The sequence below is a fragment of the Dermacentor albipictus genome, chromosome 7 (genome assembly GCF_038994185.2).
Source record: "Dermacentor albipictus isolate Rhodes 1998 colony chromosome 7, USDA_Dalb.pri_finalv2, whole genome shotgun sequence".
Classification (NCBI taxonomy): domain Eukaryota; kingdom Metazoa; phylum Arthropoda; class Arachnida; order Ixodida; family Ixodidae; genus Dermacentor; species Dermacentor albipictus.
The window spans coordinates 141,974,391-142,001,825 of NC_091827.1; the positions used below are offsets into that span (position 1 = coordinate 141,974,391).

A 27,435-nucleotide genomic window follows, 5' to 3' on the forward strand; every position below is an offset into this window, starting at 1 on the left:
CTGCAGCGCGACGTGAAATCGTCCTTTGAAGATTTTGATTTTGAATGCTGGCGTATATCTACGATGTCATTTCCGGTACACAGTCCACGGTGAACAGGTTTAAAAACAAAGTGGTTTCCGGATTATGAATATATGTTGGCTATTCAGTATCTTTTACTATCGCCTAAGATTGCCTGAAAGTCCGCGCTTTCATTTTTTTCGGCGGGGGGGGGGGGGATTGATATCCCGCTGTGCCTTCACATATATCTTTATTTTTATTATTAGCTCGTTGCATGACGCGGACGTTGAAATTATTTTCGGGCAAAATTGAACCATGTGGTATGTCACCTAGCGCCGACTGTTTGCCAGGCATCTGACTACTATTTGTAACCTTTTTCTTCCAGACAAACAGTCACCCTCTCCACACACAGACAAAAAAACATTGCCATAAGTTATGGCTCTCAGAACAGCTTACAGCTTCATGGGTGGCATCTGAAGTGAGCAGATGCCTTTCTATTTGATAATATTGAAGCAAGCTGTGTTACATACAAAGGATATGTTTATTACAGAGTACAAGTATTCAGAAAACTTTCAGAGGTGTTGCACACAAGGAGTCAGAACAGTCAAGATTTTAAAGTGTTAAGCTTCCGTTTTTGAGCAACTTTTGCTTGCACAAGACTGTCGTTCCTATTTTTGCAATAGTTTTTCAGCAGAATGTTTGTTGCAGCGCTAAGAATGTGATGCATAACAATGTGAGGACTATGCCCACTTTCACATTTGTCGAAACTGTCACTGTCTTTTATCAGGTTGGTAGCCAGTGTGAAAAGGGCTTGCCTTTGGTTCGCTAGAGAATGGAATCGCACAGCATACTTTTCACTTCGCAGCTTGTCCAGGACGATTTCAGCAGTCATTACAGCATTCACAACTGGAGGTTGGGGGAACTTGAGCCCTCCGCGATTCATGCTTGATATAATTTCTGCATTCTCAATTATGATGTCTTCATCTTCTACCAAATTTGCTCGGCAAGCAGTGCATGCAAGTTTTTTAAGTGCAGCATGGGCACAGTATCCGGCCACGTACGTTATAGCTGGAAGATTTTGTGCCTTCATTTCGAAGTCCTTGTCATTTACTTCAATGTTGAACCTCTGTAGAATCGCCTCATCAAGGCTGACAGCAGGTGCCCCTGAATCCAAGTCTGGAAGCGCCAGGGCTCTTTGTAGGCGAAGCTTGCGTTCGGATTCGAACACTTGTCTGATGGACACATGGTACTGCGACCCGGAAAGCTGCCTATACTTCCCAAATCTTTCCTCCAAGCAGTCTGTCTGGAACTTCCCCAGAAGTACGTAGTCAAATCCAAGGTCTTCAAGGCAATAGTTTATTATCTTGACCAAGGCTTCAGTAGTGAGACGCAAGGCACTGTGGGTCTCCCGAGTGAGAATTCCATTGTCAAACTTCAAGCTTTCCCAGTGGTCAAGCCACTGCATGATGGTTTGAAGGAATTCAACTTGTGGACACAGCTTTCCTGCAATGGGAGTCTGCAGGTCATCACGAAGCCGGCGTCCTTTGCTGGGCGACTTCACATTAACAATCCTCCACCAGGTTTCGACAACCTTTAAGAACTCCGCTGTTCCAGCTGCATGCTGCAGCGCATACCGTTGACCGCATGTTTCTAGAGCAGCTATGGTTGATAGGCTGAACACTTTCAGTGCAAGCTTCACATTTTGCCTTTCCATATTAGATGGATTGAGCGCCTTTACTGACAGTGTTGGAGCAGCCTTGATAAGGTGGTCTTCTTCTTTCAGATGAAGATCACGAAGGGTCTTGAACGAAACAGTGATAATTTTGGGGTTGGAGTTCAAATTCATAAGTGAAGGAAAAAACATGCAGGTTCCATGGTTCTTTTGGTTGATCCAATTGTTCCGAATACATTTCAACAAGTGAACAGGGTCAATAACGAAAAAAAGAGGACGAGTGGCATCTGATGGGTGAGGATAGGAGCTGCTGACTTTTGATGACAATCCAAAGAGAGACATTGTTTTGCGATTGATAGAGTTGTTATCTGTGATGACTGCAATGAAGCGAAGCCCAGTTTTTTCAAGCTCATTTATGATGCTGTGGAGCACAGTGTTCAGCTGTTGAGCATTGATTTGTTCTACTGGCAAAATGTGAACAACACTTTTCTGTGATGACAGGAGGCTTTGGATCATAAAGACATGAGCTGTCTTTGCAGCATTTGAAGTGTTGCTGGCAGTGCCGACAATCGTGCCACCCTTATAATCAAAATACGCCTGTAGATGGATGTCATCCATCATGAGAACCACCGACTTCTCATGGTCCTTCATTGCACTCGCGAGCTTCTTCGCATAAAGCAGGAAAGAAGCATCCTGCTGTTCAGCTGCTGGATTTACAACATGTGCATTGCATACACGCCTGATCGTGGACTCATGTGGCAATGTGAGACCTCCGTAGTTACGCAAGTACCTATAAGCATGAGGAGAGATGGTAAATAGAAGGCTGGAAAACACCAACAGCTCTGAAGAGTAGCGGGGTGACTTGCTTAAAAGGAGAAAGACTTGTTCCTTTAAAAATGTCATAGCATCTTGCCGCTCTTCGTCTTGCATTTCTTGGTTTGTTGCGTCTTCAAGAAGAGATAGCACGAGCTTCAATATGCCACCTGTCTTGTCTTCAGGTTTGCGGAAGGCAGGAACCTTATCACAGCTCTCAACAGCATCCAACAGACCTGTCAAGCACTCAATATCATTCACAGTTTTTGGAATGATCTCCACGCCATCAAGTTTGGTGACCTCGACATCATGAAAATACAGCTTTGAAGAGAGGTCCTCGGTGACTTTAACGGACTTTTGGATTGCTGGGGCACCATCGACAGTCAGATTGAGGAAGAGAATGAAGTCATGCTGGGAAACAACCGTCCAGAATTTGGAGACCTTGATAGATGGTATGCATTTCAACAGCGCCTGAAAGTTGTCAATTTTGTTTCTGACCTCTTCCGCCTGGTGTGTTTCAGTAGACAAGTTGATGGCATCTTGTAACGCAGCTGCCTCTCGGCGCATCCTCTTTTCATCTGGGGCCTCTCGAGACGTGGTTGCATTTGGGGCAGAAAGATATGCCGGGCAGTCGGGAAGTATGCTCGGGACAGCATCAGGTCGTAGCCGTACGAGCTTCAGTGTCACTTCAATCACTTTGCCGGTCTTGGTATCCGTGTAGCTTGTTCTATTTACCATGTCGGACGGTTTAAAGTGGCGCTCGCAGACCTGGGATAAGAAAAAAACAAAGACAGTAAAAGCTTTAGAACCTGAAGTTTAAAGATCATACAGGTGCATGACAGTGCGAGAAATTTCTATAAATTTCGTGCGAACTGAATGTCAGCAACACAAATTTACTCGGTCCGAAAGAGGCAGCACTACGGATTCATCTCGCAACATGCTGCCTGCAGCGTTTTCAATACAACTAAGGGAGGCGTAACAACGACAGTTAAAGGAATGTTTCCTTACCACCGACCGCTTTCCTGGAGTGAAGTTCGCACGGTGGATAGCTCTAATCCATTGAGCTCTTCTTGCTGGGTCCGAAGGGAAGGTGAAGACACGCACACGCTCACCACCGTCATAGTTCCCGCGGCACCGCGGTACGCAACAATGCCCGGGCATTATCACAGCCTGCACACTGGACACACGCCTCCCGGCACTGAAGTACTTCCTCGTCGTTACCGACGACGTTACCGTACTGGTGCTAACTCTGAAACAGCGTTGAGTTTCGTGACACACGCTGCACGAAAAAAAAAGAAACGCAGAACTGCGAACACGTGCAACAACATTCACGAAATGAAGGAGCACTGATGTTTACCGCAGTGCGAACGCATTTTCCAGTCGAGCACTCTGTACGAATACGTAAAAGTATAACAAAACCATGTACATAAAACAATATTACCTTCCAAAATAAGCGGTTCAACAAAAAGTATAAATTTTTACAAAATAGCATTTTTATTTTTGCAGCAAAGCAGCAATGAAAGTATCAAAATGTTTTCTTAAATTCGATACTTCGGCTGGTACTGCTCCGCGCATGCGTTGTTGCACGAAGAAGATGGAGGCCGGTTGGAGAAAGTGGGGGCAAGACGGCCGCTCCTCGAAAGCGCCGAGAGCTGGTCCGTCGTAGTGTGATGACGTAGACACAAAAGAGAGGAGGATATGGAGAGGCCTTAGCTAGTCTAGAGGGTGTTGCATAGACGCCCATTGGTCCAAAAAATGGCGGCTCGTGGGCACTCCAGCTCCCCCTGGATTTTGGGAGGCAAACTACGCAAACCTGACGTAGAATGACGTCACGCATACGTATGCTTTTGGCGCGAATTATAAAGCGGTCTTTCTGTAGAATCCGCGTTTTCGAGCCCGTACCTCTCGAAGGTTGCTGCCTTTCATCGCGCCCCAACCTTTGCCAGTCAAATGTGCTCGAGTTCCTGCTAGTTATGGCCTTGTTAATGTGCAATTGGGAACGCAATGAAAGTGACTGGTAAAGGAGGGGCAGCATAGAAAGGCAGCAACACTTCCAGACACTGGCGAAGCATGCATGATTCGTAGTGCAAATACTGGTGCTAGCACTTTTGAGAGCTTTTGAGTACAGGAAGGTATGATGCACAAAGCACTGGCTCAAGTGCACAGTTCGCAATAGAGTGTACGGCAAGTATGGTTTTCATAGTTTCATATTCATTGTTTATTGCAGCAACCAAACAAATACAGTCACAAAGCACACCCTTGGCACACAAACAAAAAATACATGTCACAGGCAGCACAAGCAGTATTGTTTAAGTTGGCTAATCATCTCAATAGTCACAGTGCACATAGGAAAAAGCCCTGAAGTGCCACGAACGTTGTCAGTTAGGAAATTGAAAAGTATGGAAAACAATGCTACGACAGCTTCAATTGAAGCAAACAAAACATGACATAAGCAGGCGCATCAACACAGACCATAGAGCACACTGGGATTATTCTTTACATTTAATTTCTTCAGCTGAAAGAATATAGCAGGTGCGTTTACATCTGCAAGGCAATGTTAAAGCCAGCTTTAGCACCCTCAAACGTGCTCAACGTAGGAGCAAATACCATACATTGAGCCGGCGTACCATCTCCAGAGTACTTCTAGTCGTTAGCCGGATCAATTTGAAGTAATTTTACGTCAACAAAAGTACACATGAAGTACAGCGTACAGTGAAGTGCTAGGACATTCGCGGGGCAGTAAAGCATGTAATCAGTGTACTGTACGCTACAATATAGCCAGATAAAAGTCCAGCGCTGTTCTGTTCGTTGCGCTGATAAAGATCCTACTAAAAACTCTGAGATGCAACTAGCCTGCTACAAGGTGGCCTGGTGGCCAGTGGTGCCGAGTGGTAGTTATGATGACAATGGTTGATTTCACTATACATGCCAGCACGGAACTGCAGGGGAGGCGAGCAGGTGGAAAAATTAACCCCAGCGCCACGGAAACTAGGTTAATCCATTGCCTAGAAAGTCTCCTTTCAGAGGCATTCGCTTTATCGGTATGGCGTTTTATCTGACAATATTGCACAAGTACATAGGTGACACTTGAACAGGCTGTACATGGCATAAAAGTACCCTAAAAGAGTGACATAGTGGAATGAACGATGAAAGATGCTACATTGTTAAACCATTGCCCCTGTGAGCAACCACGTCACATCCTAGCAAATCAAAATACACAAGTAAAAAATAAAAGAATGAAACCAGGCTGTGAACCAGAAAAAACCCTTTGCAACCGTTAAACCAGACTAAGCTGATTTGTTGCACAGGCTGCATAATAGCCTGCAACTTCACAAAATATTCAGCCAACAGCTCGGGAATTGCATCCTTTTCATTTACTTAGCCTCAGTGCTTGCTTCGTGGCTTTCGGTTTAGTAGTTTGACTGTGCAGTTCGAGATTTTTTCTGCGTGCAAGCCAATGCAGCCTCACCCTGACGAACAGGGCAAACAAACCATCATAAACGTCATCACCACACACAGTCAGCGATTTTTCTACCTTGGCATGAAGCAACATGCACAGATCGTGCCCTACTTGTTCTTTTCCCACAATATTGGAACTAGATGCGACAAAAACCTGCTCGCAAGCATTGATGAAAGCTACAAACGGAGGTGTAGGAGCTGACAGGCTCCCAAAGTCACCTTCTCCAGGATTTTTGACACTTAAGTACAAGAAAACTTGGCTCTGATCGGGAAAGGCGGCATTTTCTAGCCTCACCTCGCACGTATGTGTCCCTGTAACACACCTGTGATCATTCATAAACTTGTAGGCAAGCCATCCAGCAAAATAGACAATGTTGTTCTCTAGTATTGGAGACTGATAATCATATGGCAAAACTTCTACTGCAACTGGCAAAGATGTGGCAGCTCTACAGAGAGAAGGAGCAGACTTAGATAAACAAACTGGGAGAGTGGCTAGAAGGCTAGACATGTCTTCAGCACAGTTGCTGCTTTCCGACAGTTTGAAAAGGTTGCTAACTAAAAGATGCCTAAATGCTGCTTGAAACTGCCGGCAAGACGAGTTGCTGTTCGATCCAGATTTCGACCTAACAATAGCAAAGGTGTTTTCAAGTGCATCCTAGTTCAGGTGCCTGGTAAGGAGGTATGTCAAACCATAGCGAGAGGCCAGGTGGTTCCATAACAGCAGCACAGCCCTCATAGTTTGGCAGAAGCCACGGATGCAAAGAGGCTTCCGCGCACAGCCTAGAACTTCGATGTTTTCGAAAACTGCAATACACTCTTCCAAAAACTCTTCATGCACAGATCCTGCACAAATTGCAGATGCATACGGAGACTTTCCCCGCTTCTGTGAAGTATTTAGACTGTCAAAGCGTCTATCGATCCTCTCAACAAATCTGGCTGTGTGGATAGCCTCTGATGGCAACTGTTGGAATGTTACCAATGTGCACAATGCAGCAGCGCAATGATTGCTGAATACCTGTGCTGCGAGTTTCACAGACATCTTCAAAGCAAAAGTTAAATTAAAGTGCCGGGCACTCAACTTTGGGATGGACTGAATTTGCATTTCTCGATCCTTCTCATAAGCCTGTCGTATGTACGAGCTTTTAATTGTGTCACTGCCTACCCTGAAGTCATACTTGAAGAGCATATTGCACAAGCACTTGAGCAAATGCGGTGGATCAAAAATAAAGAAAAGCGGTTCACCATTCACACTTAAGTACGGCTTTTCAGGGGTCACAAGTTTCGAAAACAGAGAAACATTTTGGTTCCCCTGATCACAAACCACAGCCACAGGCTGCAATCCAGCTCCAACCAACATTTTGTGTCATTTGAAGAGAAGGTCATGCAGAACAGTTGCAGGCGCTGGCTTATCTGCAAAGAAGTAGCCAAGAGGCTGCTTCCACGGCGTACATATTCCTTTGGTCATGAACACAAGCGCCTTGTTTGCAAGATTTGGACCTTGTGCTGCACTGTACTCTTCAAGGCCTTCAAATTTGTCCGACACTGGATTGTACGATAGCTCCTTTGAAACATGCATTTCATCAAAAATTATGGTGCAAGCCCTGTCTTGCCGTGGAAAAGACGCTGCCCGTTTCTCGATCAAATCAAAAACTTCAGGATAAAATCCAACCCTCAATGGTACGTGTGCAAGCCACAGCTGCAGTGACCTAACAGATGGAAGTTTCAGGAGTTTCCTGCAATATCTGTAACCTTTTGGGCTGTGGAAGTACAAACCTAAAGCAAAGGTTTTGTTTTGGCTGCACCAGCGACGACCAAACCTGCGGACATTGTGCATCTTTAACTGAGCTTCAACAAAAGCAGCAACAGCTGGTGTTAAATGCTCACGCAGACTATCTACCAATTCGGCAGTGGTCTTCATGCGACGGCGCTGCAGCAGCAGTCCTTGCAGCCTCTTGTTGCGGTTACGCAGCTGCCTGAGCTTGGCTCGAAATTTTTGCAGTGGCCGCCTTTCATTGATGGGGCTGGTGAAAGATCCTGCAACGTACAGAGTCGACGGAAGAGCAATAAGTTACTACGTCGGGTTTAGTCATAGCTGCATGTAGTCCTGTAGCACGAAAAAGTGCGCAATATTGCGAAAGCGTTGTAAAATTGCTAACCTTCATAAGAAAGAGGCGAACTGCTGAATGGAGCTCCTGGTGACAGATCAGCACTCGCTGACAGTGTTGCGGCCACCCCTGCCGTGCCAGGTTCCAGAGATGAAGCGCTTGCTTCAGTGCTTGGTCCTGCATATGTGTGGTCAGCTGCGCCCACAGAATATAAACAACAAAATGTAGTGACAGCACAGTTCTGACAGGGAAGCCAGCAACCCAACAATGCACAAATAATAACTAAGCACCACAGGTGGAATTAACACTTACACTGAACCATTATGAAGCCACTGGCGTGGGAACGAGCTTGGTTCAGCGTAGAACCAGTAGGGCAGGCACGATCTGCATCAGCACAGCGCACAGACAAGGAATTGTAGCATATTTCTGAGCCATACCTCCTCAGGCTGTTCGAGCAGATACGAAATAACAATCACCTTCTTGGAAGAGTAGCAGCGACTGGGACGGCCGACTCTGGACGTACCCCTTGGAAACAGGTTCACCGGAGACAGCAGCTATCATAGGAAGCAGTCCAATGAGCTTTCAGTCACCATTTTCAAAAGATTTATGTCAATTATGCATACAACCCTGCTCACCTGGTTCTCCAGCCCGGCGCACTGATGCCGAAGTTTCGCTCAGACATTGTGAACAGTCCATGTCGCTGCTGCATTCGCTTGAGGTGTCTGAAATGGCAACATTATTGCGTAGAGAAAAGAGAATTCAGTACCTTTATAGTAAATAATTTCCAAAGAACTATAGCTTCCACAGCATGCGGTTCACATTGTCATCACTCTAGAAAGAAAAATGCTTATCCAATGAAATAAAATTCTGTTTACCACCCTTAATCGTTAGGCACATTAGTTTGATGTCATCAGCAGCTGTGGAGCACCAGTAAATCATTTGCAATTTTCATATGCTATGTTTTACTTCGAAGAGTGCGAAATTCGCCTATCACATAAACAACGATAGCTCGCAAATCAAGTAATGTGCCCCATATTGTTTACAGATTTATGCAGGTCAGCCTATGGCCTACGCAATGAGATGCAACAAGAATGAATTCGTAAGCAATTATCGCAAAAAATAAAAACCTGTACAAACATTGGCTTTCGCTAGCATGAATATTGAGGTAAAAGGCAACAACACAAACAATTATTAGTGCATTTCTATAATCGGTCAGTGCGTGCTTTGATACATAACACATGAGCACACAATATCTCGAGAAGCTTTTCACCAAGCATACCTTGCCCAAGTCGGCATAAGATTGCATCCTGATAAGACTGAAGGTGAAAAAAGAAGCTCTGCATACAAGAAAGCAAAGTTCTGGAGTACTAAAATTCATCAAACATTTAGGAAGGCTCACCCTTTTTTCCCCCTCACTTCTTTTGAGGTATCAAAGGAAGGACGAGAATGCCCTCTGGACACGACAGGGACCGTTCATGAGACAAGGTTTCACGGTGAATATGAAAGATTCAACTCCCACTTGCTGCAAAACATGTAGAGTCGCCTGGTTTCCGTTGCTGAAGTGGCTAGCGGCATCAAACAGCCTGAACCGGAAGACTGACAGACTCACGTTAAGATCCTTTGGAGCCCTTTGCCATACCATACTACCAAATATCCCACTTCCATTATCCTTTTTTTTACCGGAAATATCAGGCAAGAGTATTCACACCGTCAGTGTACTTTTTCCGCACCCGTGCCTAGAAATTCGCTTGAGCACCCTTCGCCTACTAAGCTTGCGCCATTAGCTTACCATAAGCACAAACCTAATTCTATGCTATGTTGGACATTTCTCACGAACCTCACATACAGTGTACAGTGCATACCGGGAGAAAAGAAGTTTCGATCCCAACAGCGGAAAAATACGCCTTGTACAATGCCGCACGGCATACAGAAAGTACACAAATAAAAGGGCTGGAGCACCCCCTTGTGTGAGCTTCTAGTTGATTCAAATACTTACAACTGTTGAATCGCTAAACTAAGCGATTATATATATATCGAGCAGAAACGAAATCACACACACACACACACACACGCACACGCACGCGCACACACGTATATAATTATATGTGCTCACGTGATAGCGATACTTCCATTTTCGTTTCCGCTCAGCAGGGTGCAGGTAAAAATTTACTGTAATTTTTAAAGCCACAAGACAGATACATAATTCGTTTTGCAAAAGACGCTAGACGGTTTACGGTTACGACAAAAAGGAAAAATTTCATTTTTTCACAAAACCTGACATTTCAAGAGCGGCGAATGCTTTAAAAGTTTGATAACAAAAATTACCGGCAATGCTTGCTCGAGTAGGCAAAGCATCGTGTCGCAGCCTTCCTGACGGCAGATACACAGATGGTTCGAAGTGCCTCGAGCAAATCCTGAGTTCTCGTAGCTGCGACGGCGCCTTCTCCAGGCTGACGTTGCGGCAGAACTGCGCCCACGCTCGGCACCTGGACGTGATGCAACATGCACGTTAGATACAACTGCTCCAAAAGGAATACGCATACTCGAAATGTCAATGCGTCATTATTCCTGTCACTGCGAACTGCAGTAAATTATACTTGCATTACATCTGAACTATGGTAGTAAATGCTCGCGCCAAGCTCTCTGCGCCCCAGAGTGCGGTAACGCTCATCCTCATGCCACGCGGCTAGCTGCTTTTCTAAGCTCAACGAGTGACGAAAGTGAAGTGCATTTAAAATTACCCTGACAGTCATGTATATGTAGGACAGCAATACCAAGGCAGGCAATAACTCCTGCTGAGCGAATCCAGTTAAAGCCTCCTCAAGGCCGCGCACATACACGAGGCTGAGTTTCGATACTCCCAGTTGTGAGGGGATCCTCAAATCGGCTTCATGGTTTTGCAAAACTAAACAATGTCGTACTCAGAGCTGTCAGGTAGCAAACTTTGTTCTAAATGGGCCTCCCGGTCAGTAGCGTGCACGTGGTTGCTCCTGAGAGCCCGGTGTGAAGTTCACGTTGGTGATAGTCGGCTGCATGAAACTCACTATAAATTAGAAAAAATGGGGCCTCTTTCGCACACCTCAGCACTGAAAGTGTGTGCCCTGCAGTGTAGTACATAAATATCCCCGAAAACATGAAGCCAAGTACGCACGAACGGGTTACAGCTATGAAACACGAGCGAACAGCCCGGCGAAACCATATCGAAGCTATCGCGCATACCTAGAGCAGACGAAACCGTCAAGAGCTCACCTGTGAAAGTCCAGCGGGAATCGGTGTAGCGTGACACCAATGGTACTATCCACGCTGTCGCAGTGTACCACGGAGCATCGTTTCTTCACATGCCGCAAGCTCATCTTGAAATGAAGCGCTAAGCGCTTCAAAAGAAGAGCGCGAAGCGTGCAAAGACGGAAAAAGACTTCGCACTGGCCGCACGCCGAAGGAAACGACAAAACCGAGAAAACTGCCGCAGCGGTGCAGCGGGCTGCAAATCTTACCGAACGGTGACAAAGAAGCGACGTGCAAGGACAACGAAAACTTCGCAAAAGGAGCATTTTGAGACCGGCGAGCTAAATTTATACGCTTTACCAGGCGCGCCATCGCAGACACCTGGCGATAAGAAATCGCTTCGTAAGCTCCCGCCACTGTGGCCGGGTTAGCCGGGTATCGAAACAAGGCCTGCAAAGACGCCCTGTAATACACCGCACACTCATGAATAGGGGGCAGGTCAAGAGTGTTGCAAAAATACAAAATTTGCCAGGTTTTAATAAAATGACTTACCTCTTTCATAAAACAAGGTGCTAATATATTTTTTCTTTTCTATTGGCAGATTACATTCCAGTTTTGTAGCTTTATTATTTCTTTATATGAGTGTTTTGCCCCCCATCCTCTGGTTGTGCTGCAGTCGCGCTAAACCACTTTTCGGCCTAGCCTTCGCCACCACTTTAAATCCGCCTTGGAACTGCTGGAAGGGCGCGCCGTCACTCTCTTGGAGTGGCCGCCTCAATCCCCGGGCGCCAACATCATTTAAAATGTTTAAAGTATCGCTGGCGCACGATCCCCTCTATCAGTCGCCCGAGGATAGGCATTGTTACGTTCTACCGGCCAAAGACCGGCAGCTACGCGATGAAATCCAGGCCGATTCGCAGAGCAAAAAGACTACGCTTTATTTCCAGCTCGGAAATATATATAGAAAAGAAAAGAGAGAAAGAAGGAAAGAGGGACCATAGACGCATGCGCGGAGAGGCGCACCTGGCTCCGAGTAGGTTATCTGCAGCATTCCTTTCCCCTAGTAGCCGTAGCGCTACACTGGCTTTCTGGTTCTTGTGGAACGACGAAGGTCAGGAACAGGCCCTTCGGGAGCCTCGTTTTTCGGTGCCCCTAAGGTCATAGAAGGTGATTCCTCTGGACTTGATATTTCTCTGCTTCCGTCTCTCTGATTAACGTTTCCGGATCTGGACGACATGTCGTCGAACGACACCGTCCTCGGTAGCCACAGTGACTAAACGGGCACCACTCGTCGATTTTACTTTGCCTGGTGTCCACTTTTCTCCTATTCCGTAGTTGCGCACACAGACGGCATCTCCAGGGGCGAAGTACCAACTGGCGGAATCAGCCGCTGGATTCTTGGGCTTTTCATGGCTCCTGGGAGGAAGACACATCTAGTCTTGTACGCAAACGGTACCCAAGAAGAAGTTCAGACGGTGAAAACCCTGAAGCCTGTTGCGAATTTCGGTAGTTCCAAATTATTCTAGCCAAAGCAGTTTCCAACACCACACCAGGCATTCTCTTCAAGCCCTCCTTGATAGTTCTCACTGCCCGTTCGGTGAGACCATTGCTTTGAGAGTGATAAGGAGGGGTGCGAATATGCTCGATTACTATTTTCTGCACAAATACAGCAAACTCTGAACCGGTAAAGGGCGCACCGTTATCCATAACTATGGTGCGAGGCAAACCAAACCTGCTAAACAAGGTTCGCATGCAATCGGCAGTTGTATTAGCCGTTGCTCGAGATACTGGAATGGCTACTATCAAATGGCTGTGTGCGTCGACGATTACCAACAACGTCTTGTTTGCAATGGGCCCTGCGTAGTCGGCATGCAGCCGTGACCACCTCTCTCGTGAAATCGGCCAGCTAACGGGGTTCCGTGCAGGTGGCATGGGCAGAGCCAGCACGCAGCTTCGACAGTCTGAGACCATTCTACAAATGTCTCGAGCTAGACCTGGCCACCAAAATCTAGCCCTCGCCCTTGTCTTCATGGTAGACGCCCCCTGATGAGACTCGTGCAGCATCTTCAACAGTTTCTGACGCGCCTCACTTGGTATCACCACATGATGGCCCCAGTACAACAGCCCTTTCTCTACAGACAACTCTTGTCGCCTTTTCCAGAATTCCGCCATTTCTGTGCTGTCATCTTCTACGACGGAGGGCCACCCTTCAGTCACGTACCTGCATATAATTTGCAAAAAACCGTCAGCTGCTGCGAGTGCTTGAATCTCCTGGTGGGAAACCGCTGACTGGTCCCATTCGTCTATGCTAAGCACCATTTCCGACAGATCTTCGGTTTCCGCTAGCGGCGCCTGCAGCGATTGAGGCAAACGGCTTAGAGCGTCAGAAATTAGCATCTGTTTGCCAGGTTTACAGATCAGCTTGTACTAGTATGCTCGAGCAAAAGCGCCCAGCGCTGAATTCGGGCGGCAGCCATGACAGAAGAATAACGATCCTGTCTGAGAAGGCCCAACAAGGGGTGGTGGTCCGTTACAAGCGTGAAGTCCCGTCCCAACAGGTAATCGCGGAACCGTGTCACGCCAAATACCAGGGCTAAAGCCTCGCGCTCGATTTGGGAGTATTTTCTCTCTGCTGAGGTGAGCGTTCGTGATCGGAAACCAATTTGCCTGTCTTCACCATTTATTCGATGGAAAAGGGCAGCACCGACACCGTAAGGTCACGCGTCGCATTCCAACATCAACTCCAGCTGCGGATAAAGTACGTTAGCAATGGGGCTGAACAAAAAGCATCCTTGGCTTTCTGAAATGCCGCGTCTTCTTTTTCGTGCCAAACCCATTTTGCATCTTCAAGAAGGCTGTACAAGGGTGAAAGTATAGCGGAAAGACTTGGCAAAAAATTATTGTAAAATGTAACCATTCCCACAAAGGATCGCAACTCAGCAACATTTCGCGGTGAAGGGGCTAGCCTGATTGCATCCACGTGCTTCTCGAGTGGGTGTAGCCATTCAGCATCGATACGATGGCCAAGATATGTCACTGATTATCCACCAAACTTGCACTTGTCGGAACGAAGCTTGACACCTTTCTCGCGGAAACGCTGTAGCACGTAGCTTGCAGGTTTACGTTTTCAGCATCGCTGCTCTCGGCTATCCGGACGTCGTCTAGATAACCCTGGGTCCCTTTTAGTCCTTGCAGCACAGATTCAATTTTCCGTTGGAATATCGCTGGAGCGATGAGCTGCCAAACGGTAACCTGTTGTAGCAAAAGAGCCCTTTTTGTGTGTTTACCACTGCTAATTTCAGCGAGTCTTCATCAAGTTCGACCTGATTGTAAGCATCGCGAAGGTCTAAATTACTGAATTTTTTTCCTCCACACAGGTTTGCAAAAATATCGTCTATTACAGGCAAGGGGTACTGGTCAACATCGCACACAGGGTTTAGTGTAACCTTGAAGTCCCCGCAAACGCGCCTGTTCCGTCCTTCTTCAAAACTGGCACGATGGGCGTTGCCCATTCGGAATGAGGGACTGGAGATATTATGCCACCTGACACTAATCTGTAAAGCTCCTTAGACACTTTATCACGAAGTGCAAAAGCAATTTTCCTTGCCTTGAAGAACTTGGGGTTTGCTCCAGCCTTGATGTGCAGTCGGGCTGGCGGGCCTTTCGTGAGACCAGCGCCTTCAGTAAAAAGGTCGGAGTGTTGTTGGAGTAGCGTCGGCACGTCCTCCAAGGCTTGTTTTGGCACAGGAGCCGTCGATTACACGCTCAGCACCTGAATGCGTTCATCTGTTAATTTTTTCAGCAGGTCCCGACCGCATAGACTGGGGCCATTGCAGTCTAAAACAGTCAGACTGCACTGCACTGTTGTACCGTCATAAGAAACTGGCATTGTCAGTGCACCCAGAAGCGGCAACTTTCCGAGATAGCATGAAAGCTGCACTTCCGCCTTTCGCAGCTGCGGCCATCGGTGAGAGTGCAATTTGTAAATGTTCTTGGGAATGACACAAACAGGGGAACCAGTATCGATGTCCATCATTATTTCGATGCCATTCCACGCGAAGGTTTTCCTGATGGGCGGTATGAGAGAGCGCCTGGTAGTCAAGGACCAGATTTGTGACGTGCTGCTATCACTCTCTTCGCTTTCCTTTGCCTGAGCAGTTACTGCTAGCATTTTGCTTGTCTCATTTACCGCACACATTCTCGCTAGATGCCCTGGCCGTGCACACTTGTAACATTAGCACTTGATTAGTCCACAAGCATTGGTCTAGTGACTACGTCTACCGTAACATTTGCATTGTTGCACGCCTTGCGACTTCGCGCGCGATTCGTATTGCCCAGAGAGCTTTAGCAATCTTGCTTGCTCTTGGTCCGTAACAATACCTTCCGAATCGCGTTCAGCGCTCTCTGCGGCAAGGGCAAGACCCTCGGCATCTTCAAGATTCAGATCTTTCGTCGCTAGCAGCTGCTTCTGCACATTCTTGGATCTGATGCCGGACACAATAGGCTCCCTTATCATTCTGTCCAGCATAGTTCCAAAATTGCAGTTGTGTGCCATCTGCCGTATTGCCACTATGATTGCCACTATTGCCACTATTCCCCTTCTTGCGGGCAGCGATGGAAAAACTTGAAACTTTCAGAATTTTCATTCGGTACCGGGTCGTAGTAGCTGTTTAACGTCTGCACAACTTCTTTGTAGGTCAGGGCGTTAGGCTTTCGCGGGGCTACCTTTCCGTTCAAAATTTCTATTGTCCTTGTTCCAAGCGCAGCTACCAGCAGGGCTCTTTGCTTAGCATCGTCCTTCACACCATTCGTTTCGAAATAGGCTTCAACCTTGACTAGGTACGCCTGCCACTTATCTTTTTCATCTTCAAATTCTGGTAGCATGTGTGCCATTGTCGGTGGTGGGCTCCTTCTGCTTGGCTTCCTTGCTGCAGCAGAATCCTCGTCACCACCGTTACGTTCTACCGGCCAAAGGCCGGCAGCTACGCGATGAAATCCAGGCCGATTCGCACAGCAAGAAAACGCTTTATTTCCAGCTCGGAAATATATATAGAAGAGAAAAGAGAGAGAGAAGGAAAGAGGGACCTTAGACGCATGCGCGGAGAGGCGCACGTGGCTCCGAATAGGTTATCTGCAGCAGGCATCGATCCACCATCGTCAGTGATTGAGACGTGCTGCGAATGAACACATCCCTGATCAAGTCACTCTACACTTCACTGCCTTCCAGTATGAGCGCTGTTATCGCTGCCGCTGGGGACATGACGAGATACTAACTGAAGTTCGGAGCGTGACGTGTCCAATTCCCCGCCGTCGGGCAGGGTCTGCCTGGTGTAGTGATTGATTGTCGAGAAAAATCACTTCCAGCTCATTGTCTTAACCTAAAACATTCCTTTAATCGTATCCATTTGTTTCATCGTGTTCGACCCCCATAGTTATCATTGTTGAGTGAATTGTTTTCCTTTCGAGTCAAATAAAGGCTGAGAACATTGCGCGCACGTTTTGGTGCGTCTTTTCGCTACTCATAACGGTAGCCTACACAGCGAAGAAATATACGTGCACGCGTTCAGTATCCCGGCCTTTCGAAAGAACAAACGAAGCATGCTGTCAAAAGAAGTTTGTGGAACTCTATTATCGCCAATGAAGGCTCAGAGTTCGGCGTCGCACAATGTTTGGTAAAGAATATCAGCTCAGTTCCCGCAGTACCGATGAAATCGATGCACTGCCCCTGAGAGTAGCACGCTTCACGACAAAGCCGCCAGCACGCGCCACCGTAGCAGACGACGCAGATCACGACTCCGCCCCTCGAGCGTCTGCGCCTGCTCGTGCTGCCGCCGCAGCACGACTCCATTGCTTACCTCCCCGCAATGCAATACGTTGCGAGTTTTCCCCTGAGTGTGAAACAGACTGTGCACGTTTCTATTTGGCTTTAAGAAGATCGGTACGCTTGACGATTGTTTTTATGGCTGCAATGCGGCGAAAGGGCAGCGTCTGCTTAGCCATGTAAGTGACGCTTAGCAAGTAATTGGAAACGACATCGTATGTGCCACCGGAAAAATCGTCGGCACATACGATGCGGCACATACATACGGTGTTGTCTCTGATGGCAACAACGGACTTCCACCGGCACTGTGCGGAAATAAACAAAATATATCGCTGCATAGCACAAGTGCGACATGCGCACACAACTTTAACTAGTACGTCCCCTACAATATAGAATAGAGGCAGCAATGTAAATAGCTTGGCCATTTTTGAACAGTGCTCAGGAGACGGAAGTTGAAAGTATAAGTAATCATTTCTGCTTCAGCAATGCTGGCGCGACCAAGACGCGGGCGTGTATCGTCCAATAACTCGATTGATGGGTGAATTGGTGATGCAGGAATGAACTCCGGTCAGGTTCAATGCATCGTGCACATATTCAATTTCTCGGCACGCGTGAACTTCGGCCACTGCTAGCGCATAAAACAGATGGGGTTTCCATTCTTGGGCAACGCACACGCAAACGAAACGCCAGAAAGAAGACAGGGCAAGCACTGGTCGAACAACTGAAAGCTTTTATATGAATAAAAGGATTATATACCCAGTAATTATTAAATTCATGTGGGTTACATATAAAAAGCGTCATACACTCAGGAGCGATTAATGAACGAGCTCGCTTCGTTTGGCAGTTGCTTACTTCGTTCGGCGCACCGCAGTACTCCATGTCTGTCGTCTGATTCTTTCGTACCATTTTCTTGTGGATCGGCAGAATTTCACTGGTGGCATCAACCCTTTCGTGTTTGCGTTGCTGTCGTGACAGTTAACAACACAATCATAATTTCCGCTCATCCGAAGAGGCGCCGTCGCAAACAAGAGATGTTTCGCGCGCAGCGCAAACTGAACGCGGGCGCGATCGTGAAGGGAAGCGGCGGCGGAAACCTACACCCGTTGGAGGTGAAATCGGTCCGCCAGGGGAGGAACGAGCGCTGGCGTCTAGGATTAAATAGTGTTCCTGTATATGCTCCCGCAGGGAGCAGAGTTGCGCATTACTTTTCCGGCGCCGCTCGCACCGCTATTGGCCGAGCGCGAAAAATGACGTCAAATGATCCGCGCCGCTGCGAAGCCAACTTTACGGGCGCATCGCCGACTCATACGAACTCGTCGTTTCCGGCAGTGTCATCGCCATTGCAATCAGAAGACCGTCGGTCATGCGTTCAGAGGAGCAGCTGCGGGTTTCAGGTACGGTATTCGACGATGTGAAGTCAAGGACCTTGGTGAAGTGATACGAAACACATCGTACTGGCACTTGTATTCCAGTATGACGGGGTGCAGCGCACCATACTGCACAAACCGCACGGAAGGCGGTAAAGTGCTCTACGCGGCGCCAGTGGAACAAAACTTGTCGTCCAATTAAACATGCTGGAAATCTACGTTGCGCTTCGGTGAATGCTGTTTCCTGTGGGCGGGAGTGGAGTGAATGCACTGCTGAATGACGCAAAATTTCCTTGCCTCTGATGCGATAGGTCACAAAGCTTTGTAACTTGGCTTTTTGGCTAAAGCCTGCTACAGTGATTTCATTGACTTCATACACTGTCTTCAACTACTGGCACTTCTCTGAGTGGTGAGAGATCAAGAAAAAATGTGTTGTCATGTTACAGTCTGCACTGTGTGAATAATTACTCTGCAAGTTTGCCATCTTGATGTGGTTAGTGCAATAAAAATATCCTGTTGTTACTCTTAATAGCTTGTTGCCTTTCCAGTTTCTTTGAATTCTGCCCCCAAGGTTCCAAGAACCAGCACACTTGGCCTGCTTCCAGCAGCCGTTCATGCATTCCCTTGTATGAAATAAATTTGATCTGGAAGCTCTTGCATCTAGAATCTTTTTCTACTTGCAGATTTGCTGCCACTAAATAGCTGATTAGTCTGTGGTATGAATTAATCGTAAAAGTAAGCTTTGCTTAAAATGTGCGTATGTGAACATTTGAAATGCGCTTAAATCTGTGTCTGCACCGCATGTATCGAAAACGTGCAGCTGTTGTGAACGATGGTTAGTGATAAATGACGCTCTGTTAACGGTCACTGACATAACTGCAGGCACGATAGCTCTCTTGGCGACGGTCATTAATCGGCTGGTTTCGGCAGCCAAAATGCGCTAAGTGTCCACCTTACGTGTGTGAATTTTTCTTTAAACACTCTTTAAAACATTTCTTGCCTTCTGACAATGATAAGACAACTTCATATGCATGCTGAAAATCATTGCACCGCTTTTTGTGGCGACGTACTGCGCGTTTGCGAGCGAACTTTGGAGCTGTTCGAGCCACGGGAGTATTTTATTTTGGGGAATCGAAGGCGGTCCTACCCCTATATGTACGTTCGTGCGTGTGTTTGTATATGCGTGTTTACATAGGTACATACAAAGTTTCGGTTGGTTGGAAGCCCACCCCCTCCGGCTGCACGAATGACTCGTTCAAGCCTGTATTAAGAAGTGCCCTTTGCTAAGCGCCTGCGAACAATTGGCGCTTGTAGCTCGCGAGCACTAGAGAAAAAATTGGAGGACGCTTAAGCTTCGCCTTCAAGAGTGGAACGCGACAGCGTTACCGTCGACCCTCCAAGGGGTGTAAGACAGTGGGCTACAGGGCAGCCATCACTTACGAGGCGCCCCGCATCGGACGCGGTGAGCGTCGAGCCATATGGTCGAGCAACGCGGTGTTCGGCGCAGCAACGAAACGTGCGCCTGAGCAAGCGGAACGAAATAAAGAACTCGGTATCTCGGAGGGGGAAATGATGCACGCCAGCCAAACGTCGTGATCGGCACGGGCAGAGAGATAGACAGATAGTGATCTAAAGAAATCAAGGACGCTTGATTTTGCAGAGGGAGCAAGGCGAAGCGTTGTCAGGGGAGAGAGCGTCCGGGCAACGACCCCCCTCGCACCGGTCCTTCCACAGCTCCAATGCGCGAGTGGCGCGCCATCTGTCGAGGCAGCACCCTACATGGAGAGGAGGGGGTCTTCTGTGTTTGCCGCAAGATGGCTCTGCGTGTGCGGAAAGCGCAGAAGAAATGCAGTGGAAACGCACTTCGCTACTCGTGTAATTGCGACTTCTGTAAGTTACATGTTCATAATTACCTATATACACTGCAGTGTAACTTTCCACGGCTCGTTTCGAAGGCAACACCGCATTCACTAGAGGCGCGTTTGTACCGCTTGGAAGCATCAAACTCGTGGCTGAGTGGTAGCGTCTCCGTCTTACACTCCGGCGACCCTGGTTCGATTCCCACCCAGCCCATCTTGGAAGTTGCTTTTTATTTATGAAGTGCCTGCCGTTACTTATCGCTCACGGTCAACGCCGCGGACGCCGACACCGACGCCAACACCCGACGCCGACGACACCGGCTTTTCTGCGACACGAGCTCCTTAACGCTATCGCGTTAAAAGGCGGAACACCGCGCGGCATTTGGCTCCTGCGCGCGCGAGGAGTGGCTTCGCTGCAGAGCTGGAGCACGACGGCGGACCTATGCGCAACTCTGCTCCCTGCGGGAGCATATACAGGAACACTAGGATTAAACTTGGCGTGCGGACGTCCATACCTGTAGTTCGTTCTCGGGGCTAATACATGGGTTGCACGTGACGTCAGTTCCGCCTTGCAAATCGCGCGTGCGCCATCTTTAAGAACGACCGCGTCTCGACGCACGCTTATACCACTAACCGCCGCGCCTTAGCTTGATTTCGTTCGGTTTATCTTTGCGGCATGACGAAAGAAAATTTGCAGGCGCTTTGTCCATCATACTCTGAAGAGCTCGTAGGACCGACTCGGGCACGTTACAGAGCGAAGATCGAAATGTGTGACGGCAGCGACCCTTATGAACTGTGCATCGGCAAGGAAACTACGCCGAACGTCGACTTGCTGCCCACCGTGACGCACGCCGACATCGTCAATTACTTGGTGCTTTCAACAAGTCACGTTACTTTGCAACAGGTGAATGCATACAAATCCTTAGAAGGCCATAATTATTTTACGAGCAGATGGGTCAAGAGCATCGCAGCAAAGCAGCTGGAATCAGAGCGCGTCATCGTTTAGAGCGAGGTTAGTAAATGATCGATCGTTAAGCTCCGCATTTTTTTCTTATTTATCCAAATTTACGCTTTGTGTTCCTGTAGACAGTCTGATTTGTTTCTTTTTTGTTGTTGAGCGAAACCATTTAGTTGCCTAGCACGCGTACAGCGGCAACTTCAGAACAAGTGGTTAGAAAATGGTGTATAAATTGTTAACATATGACCAGCAAAGCATCACAACTGTCACAACTGTTAGAAAAAAACTTTCACAACTGCTTGCTTTAGAGCGAGCTTTTCTGAACCTTGTAAAGCGCAAGTGAAGCCATGTTGCTCCTGCACATTTTGTGGATAAAGTGGCGTACAACCACACAACAAACTGTTGCTGGTGCTCAGCAAAGTGGTCGTATGAAAAAGAGCATTTTCTGGGGTGATTTTGTTCGACACTTCACATTTCGAAAAAGTATTGGTGGAGATCAGTTTATTTGACATTTCACATTTCGAAAACTGTATTTGCTGGAATCATTTTGTTTAACATTTCAGGTCAACCACTCTCAGCACCTACGGGAGGTACCCTTTAAAGTGTGGATTCTTGCCTAAGCAGATGGGACTGTCGGGACAGCGCATTGCACGTGCATGGCATGTGTAGGCGAAGCATGCTCGAATGTTGCTGCTACACGTTTTGCCGTAGAGACAGCTGTGAGGCTGAGGGACTCCGTTACTTGTACTGAAAAGAAAAATACATGGCTGCCAGCTCATAGCCGGAATGTTGAATTCCGAAGGCTAAGGGAAATCGACTTTTCTTCGGCAAAAGCAAAGAAGAAAAAGATGGACAACATTATAAACAGTACTATTACTGCACATGTAGCCCCTTCATCACATAGGCTACTGCCAATCCCAGCTGCGACAGATGCAGAGCTTGAGCAGTGCTTTTCAGCAATAGCAGATGCAGGAGTGACGCCAGCGTTGTTTACTCTGCATGAAAAATATAGCTCTTTTTTTCATCCACCACAAGCAAATGAGCCTTTACTTCTTCGAACCTTAATGTGTGAAGAGGCCACCTCTGAGGATTTGCCTGCTCTGGTGAGCCGAGCCGAAGAGTTTTTGAAAGAAATGGTGATATGGTGTACAGAAGATATGGTGCAACAGGTCGAAGCCGTAACAAGAGAGCACTCAAAATGTGCAAAGTGGTTTGCATTTAGAGCTGGACGAGTAACAGCTTCAGTTATGAAGAGTGTGTGTAGGACAAATGTGGACTACCCGTCAATAAGCTTGTTGAGAAGAATCTGCTACCCAGAGAAAAACAAGTTTTCATCTGAAGCCACAGAATGGGGACTCAAGCATGAAAGTGCTGCCCTCTCCAAGTACCAAGCAAATTCGGAAGAAGAAGCAAGCCGGAGCGGACGTGCGTTCTATGGGCTCCGTGGATTCTCGAAGTTTTCAGAGTGTCAAACCCATTGGGCCACCAAAACTTTTGGCGTAATCGACTCAGCAAGTGACCTAGACCACGAGGACACCACTCTCAACCCGGTAGGCCCACTTTTTGGAGTTTTATCGGTGATTGAAGTTTCCCCCTGGTCGGCGAGCTGGGCCTGTCATCAGGCCTAGACGCACCCGGGATCCAACGGGCAACTAGGACGCGGGCGCAACAGCGTAGCGACCAGAATGAACCCCCGGCAGGCGACCGTAACAACTTATAACCACCCGGTAAACGGACCTGCCCAAAACCCGTCAGAAACACAAGCGATGGAGGAAGCCTATCCCGCCGCATGTTCGGGACAGAGCGGCCTAGGGAGCGGAATATCAGAATATTTAGCGATGCAGCAAGATATGCCGAGTTCGGCAGACACGGCAGATCAGCAGGAAGAAGACAAAAACTGGCAAATTTACTATTCCCGATGCCAGAAGAAAGGGCTTAAGCGCGCTACGCAGAGCGCCGCAATATTGAAACCGGGTGAGCCTCACGCCACCGAGAACAATATCAAGATGGCGCCGGCGACAGCAGCTGGCCTGACGTGAACGACACAAGGACAAAAGAGCGGCGAGGCAGTCGAGGCACAGACTCCCACCGCTCCCGTTGAACGACGCGAAGATCATTATTCGGCCTAAGGGCGGGCTGAAGGTTAAGGAGCTGACGACGTACCAAGCGGCACGCGCTATCGTGGAAACGTGTGGCCGAAAACCCGGAGAGGCCAAGTTCCTGGTGAGACTCCTTCCAGGTTCCAGCATCATCGCAAGCACCTCGGACGAGGAAGCAGCCGGTATGATCAGGAAGATCAGCTGCCTCAACTTTGACGGGCAAAATTACGACGTGAACACCTACGTGGCGCTACCTGAAGACATCAAAAGAGCCGTTATTCACGGCCTACCCCCGGGAATAGCGGCGGACCTACTCGAATCCAAGTTGCGCCTACGCACCCAAGGAGCGGAGATCTTGAGCGCCATAATGCTGGGCAAGTCAGAGACTGCACTCGTCACTTTCGACGGCCCTTTCATCACCACATACGTCATTTTCGGGGCATGCGAGTACAAGACCCACCCCTACAGACCAACTAGACAAGTATGCTTTGTATGCGGCGAGCAAGGACACCGCTCGGACGTGTGCCCAAAGCCGGGAACGAGAATCTGCCGCCAGTGCGGAGCAACTAGCCCCCCAGAGGGGCACCAATGCCAACCGAAGTGCCTGGTATGCGGAGGAGCCCACCTAACCGGAACCAGGGACTGCCAGCGGCGCCTCAAGGACACCAAGGAGCTCAGCGGCCGCCAACAACCGCATCAGCAGCAGCAACAACGCTGAGGCCGAAGCCGCAGCCGCAGGCGCCGACCCAGATGGCTGAGCTCGGAGGGCGATCGAGCCAGCCGGAGCCGCTCGAGGAGCCGAGCAGGAGCCAGTCGAGGAGCCAGTTGAGGAGCCAGGCGAGAAACCCAGCCAGGGACAGCTCCTTCCCACCACTGCAGCCTCCGCCCACGAGGGGGCAGCAGCAACACACGGGACAACAACATATTAAGAAGACCCAAGATAACGCTAAGGTGAGCTGGGGACCACCCAAAACACCACCTCCGCACTCGGGGAAATATAATAATAATGGAGAGGAACCTAAAAATCTTAGAAAGGAAAACGAAGCATATCGCAAATGCATAGAACAGCTAGAAAGATGGTTGGAGGAGCTAATTAAAGCCCTGCAGGACCAAAGCACAGGTAGCCCTCTAGACTGCAGACTCCACCACAACAACAACCACAGCAACCAGAATCTTTCGACGACCAAATGAGAAAATTTATGACGTTTATACAAGAGAAAACAAATGCAATAGAACAGAAAATGGCAATAATGGATCAGGAGATCCGAAACCAACGCAAACAACAAATCTCACAACAAGCTAAAGACAAATTCAACCTAAGAAGGCAGGGCCTCGAAAACTACAACGCGTCTAACACCGGGGACTAATCATGGCCAGATACGAAACAATAGAAATTTGGCAATGGAATTGCAGGGGCTATCGCAAAAAACAAGGGCAACTCCTACAGTACATAAACACACAACTCACACCACCAGATATCATAGCACTACAGGAGAAAGGGAAAACCACACCAACGCTAAAAGGCTACACGTGCTATGAAAAAGAACGCACAGCAATACTAATCAGTAAATCCCTCACCGCCATAGCACACGACAGCATAGCCGACACAGACATAGACCACGGTATTGTCGAAATAATTCCAAAAAAGAAAAGAAAAGACAGCAGTGTCTTTGTCATAAATCTCTAGAGTCCTCCGAGTCAAAAAGAGGCCGACTTCCGCAAACTTTTTGCAGGAGCGAGCAAATTAGCCAAAACAAACGCCCTAGTGATTGTAGGTGATTTCAACGCCAAAGATCTGACCTGGGGTTACAAAAACCAGACAAGAAAGGCATGCAAGTTAAGGAAGCAGCAGATATGTACGGCTGCACCCTCATAACAGACGACAGTACGCCAACCAGACTAGGTAACAGCGTAAGCTCCGACATATGCCCCGACCTGACATACATCCGGTGAAGAGACAAGGCGGTATGGGAAAACCTGCTGGAGAATCTGGGCAGCGGTCACTACATGCTAAAAACGCAATTGGCAACCGGAAGAATAAAACGCGAAATTGGCACCACCAAGGTGACAGATTGGAATGCCTTCAGGAAGGAATGCAAAACTATAGAGGGAAACATCGAGTCCCTAGAAGGCTGGGGAAACAAGCTCAGGGAGGTGCTCGACAAGTACACCAAAGAAATAGAAAGAACAGAGGAAACACCTGAGGTGGAGTCGCGACTACTCAAGCTATGGGAGGCAAGACGCGGGCTCACAAAAAGATGGAAAAAACAAAGGCTAAACAGGAAGCTCAAAAAGAAAATCGCAGAGATAACGAAGGAGGCGCAGGAGTATGCGGCTCAGCTGACTAGGCAAAACTGGCAACAGTTTAGTGAGTCCCTAAACGGAACGCTTAGCACAGCAAAAACATGGCACATACTCAAGGTGCTCCTGGACCCAACGAAAACAAAATCTGAAAACAATAAGGCCATACACCGCCTGGTACACAAATTCGAGGGACCGGACTCTGAACTGCTAGAGCAGGTCAGAGTCAAATGTTTCAGACATGACCACCCGGCGGCCTACACACAATACAAAGGGAAAGAAAACGAGCTGCTGGGCAGGCCAATCAGAAAAGGTGTACGCGGCCATAAGAAGCGTAAAAAGAATACAGCAGCGGGTGCGGACAAAATCAGAAATTCACTTATTCGAAACCTATGGGACGAACAGGTGGAACAACTCACCGCCTTCCTCAACCAACACTGGGCTGCGGAAACGGTACCAGAGGAATGGAAACACGCCGAGATTGTAATGATTCCCAAACCAGGTAAAAAGCTACAGGTAACAAACTTACGACCAATCTCCCTCACATCGTGCTTAGGCAAATTATATGAGAGGATAGTAACAAAAAGACTACAACATTGCATGGAGGAAAACGAGCTATACCCCCATAGTATGTTCGGTTTCCGATCCAAGCTCTCGACACAGGATGTCCTTCTCCAAATTAAACATGAGGTTCTCAGCAACATACCATACAACGGAGAACACATTTTAATGGCACTAGACATAAAAGGAGCTTTTGACAATGTAAGCCACGCGGCAATCCTGGAAGGCCATAACAGCGTGGACTGCGGGAAGAAAGTACACGGATACGTCAAAGCCTTCCTCTCCAATAGAACAGCAACAATAGGTTTGGGAGAGATTCGATCGCCAAAATTCCCCACACCAAACAAGGTGACACCCCAAGGTTCAGTAATTTCCCCGACGCTCTTTAACATCGCATTGATTGGCCTAGGGCATAAACTAAGCAAATCGAAGGCATAAAACACGCCATTTATGCAGATGACATCACCATATGGGCCACTAAAGGCTCGCTGTGCCAGAAAGAAAGCTATCTGCAAGAAGCAGCCACTTGCGTGGAAGAATACGTCGGGGAAAGAGGCCTTGAGTGCTCCACGGAGAAATCCGAGCTTCTGAGAATTACACGGGGCAAGAAAAGCAACGAAAGCCTTAACATATGGCTAAAGGGGCAGCCGATACCGGAAAGCCAACAAATCAGGATCCTTGGAATGTGGGTGCAATCCAACTAGCGCTGCACCCACACGCTGAAAACACTCAAGCAGTCAACAACCCAAAAAGCACGCATGATCACGCGGGTGTCACAAAAGAGATATTGGATGAAAGAAGGAGACACACTTAAGCTGGTTGGCAACCTGGTGGTCAGCAGGGTCGCATACTCACTCCCGTACTTCAACTGCACCAAACAGGAAATACAAGAAGCGGACACAATTTTTCCGCAAAGCGTACAATACAGCACTTCACCTGCCGAACAATACATTGACAGAGAAACTAGTGGCACTTGGTTTAAGCAACACCTTCGAAGAACTAAAAGAAGCCCAAAGTATCGCACAGCTCATGAGACTCCAGCAGACCAAAACGGGAAGGGAACTGCTAATAAGGCTAGGCTTCGCGGAATCAATCAAAGAAACCCAAAGAACGGACGGGATTCCTGATGAATATCGGAAAACACACTGTTAGCCCCCTACCCAAAAACATGGACCCAAACCTCCACACGGCGCAAAG

General features: G+C 48.0%; 1 protein-coding gene across 1 annotated transcript; it reads right to left on the bottom strand.

Annotated features, from left to right (window-relative positions):
• Positions 1 to 554: 554 nt before the first annotated feature.
• LOC139047628 (uncharacterized) lies at positions 555 to 3,644 on the bottom strand. The gene is made up of 2 exons (XM_070521477.1): positions 3,492 to 3,644; positions 555 to 3,251 (listed from the first exon to the last, which is right to left on the bottom strand). Exons 1-2 carry the CDS (start codon positions 3,642 to 3,644, stop codon positions 603 to 605), a joined length of 2,802 nt encoding a protein of 933 aa, XP_070377578.1. The 3' UTR covers positions 555 to 602.
• Between the last annotated feature and the right edge of the window lie 23,791 nt (positions 3,645 to 27,435).

Coding starts and splice junctions, on each gene's coding strand:
- LOC139047628 (XM_070521477.1), bottom strand. CDS start 3,644: ATGCCCGGGCATTGTTGCGTACCGCGGTGCCGCGGGAACTATGACGGT. Junction 3,252..3,491: donor CTCCAGGAAAGCGGTCGGTG/GTAAGGAAACAT, acceptor TTCTTATCCCAG/GTCTGCGAGCGCCACTTTAA.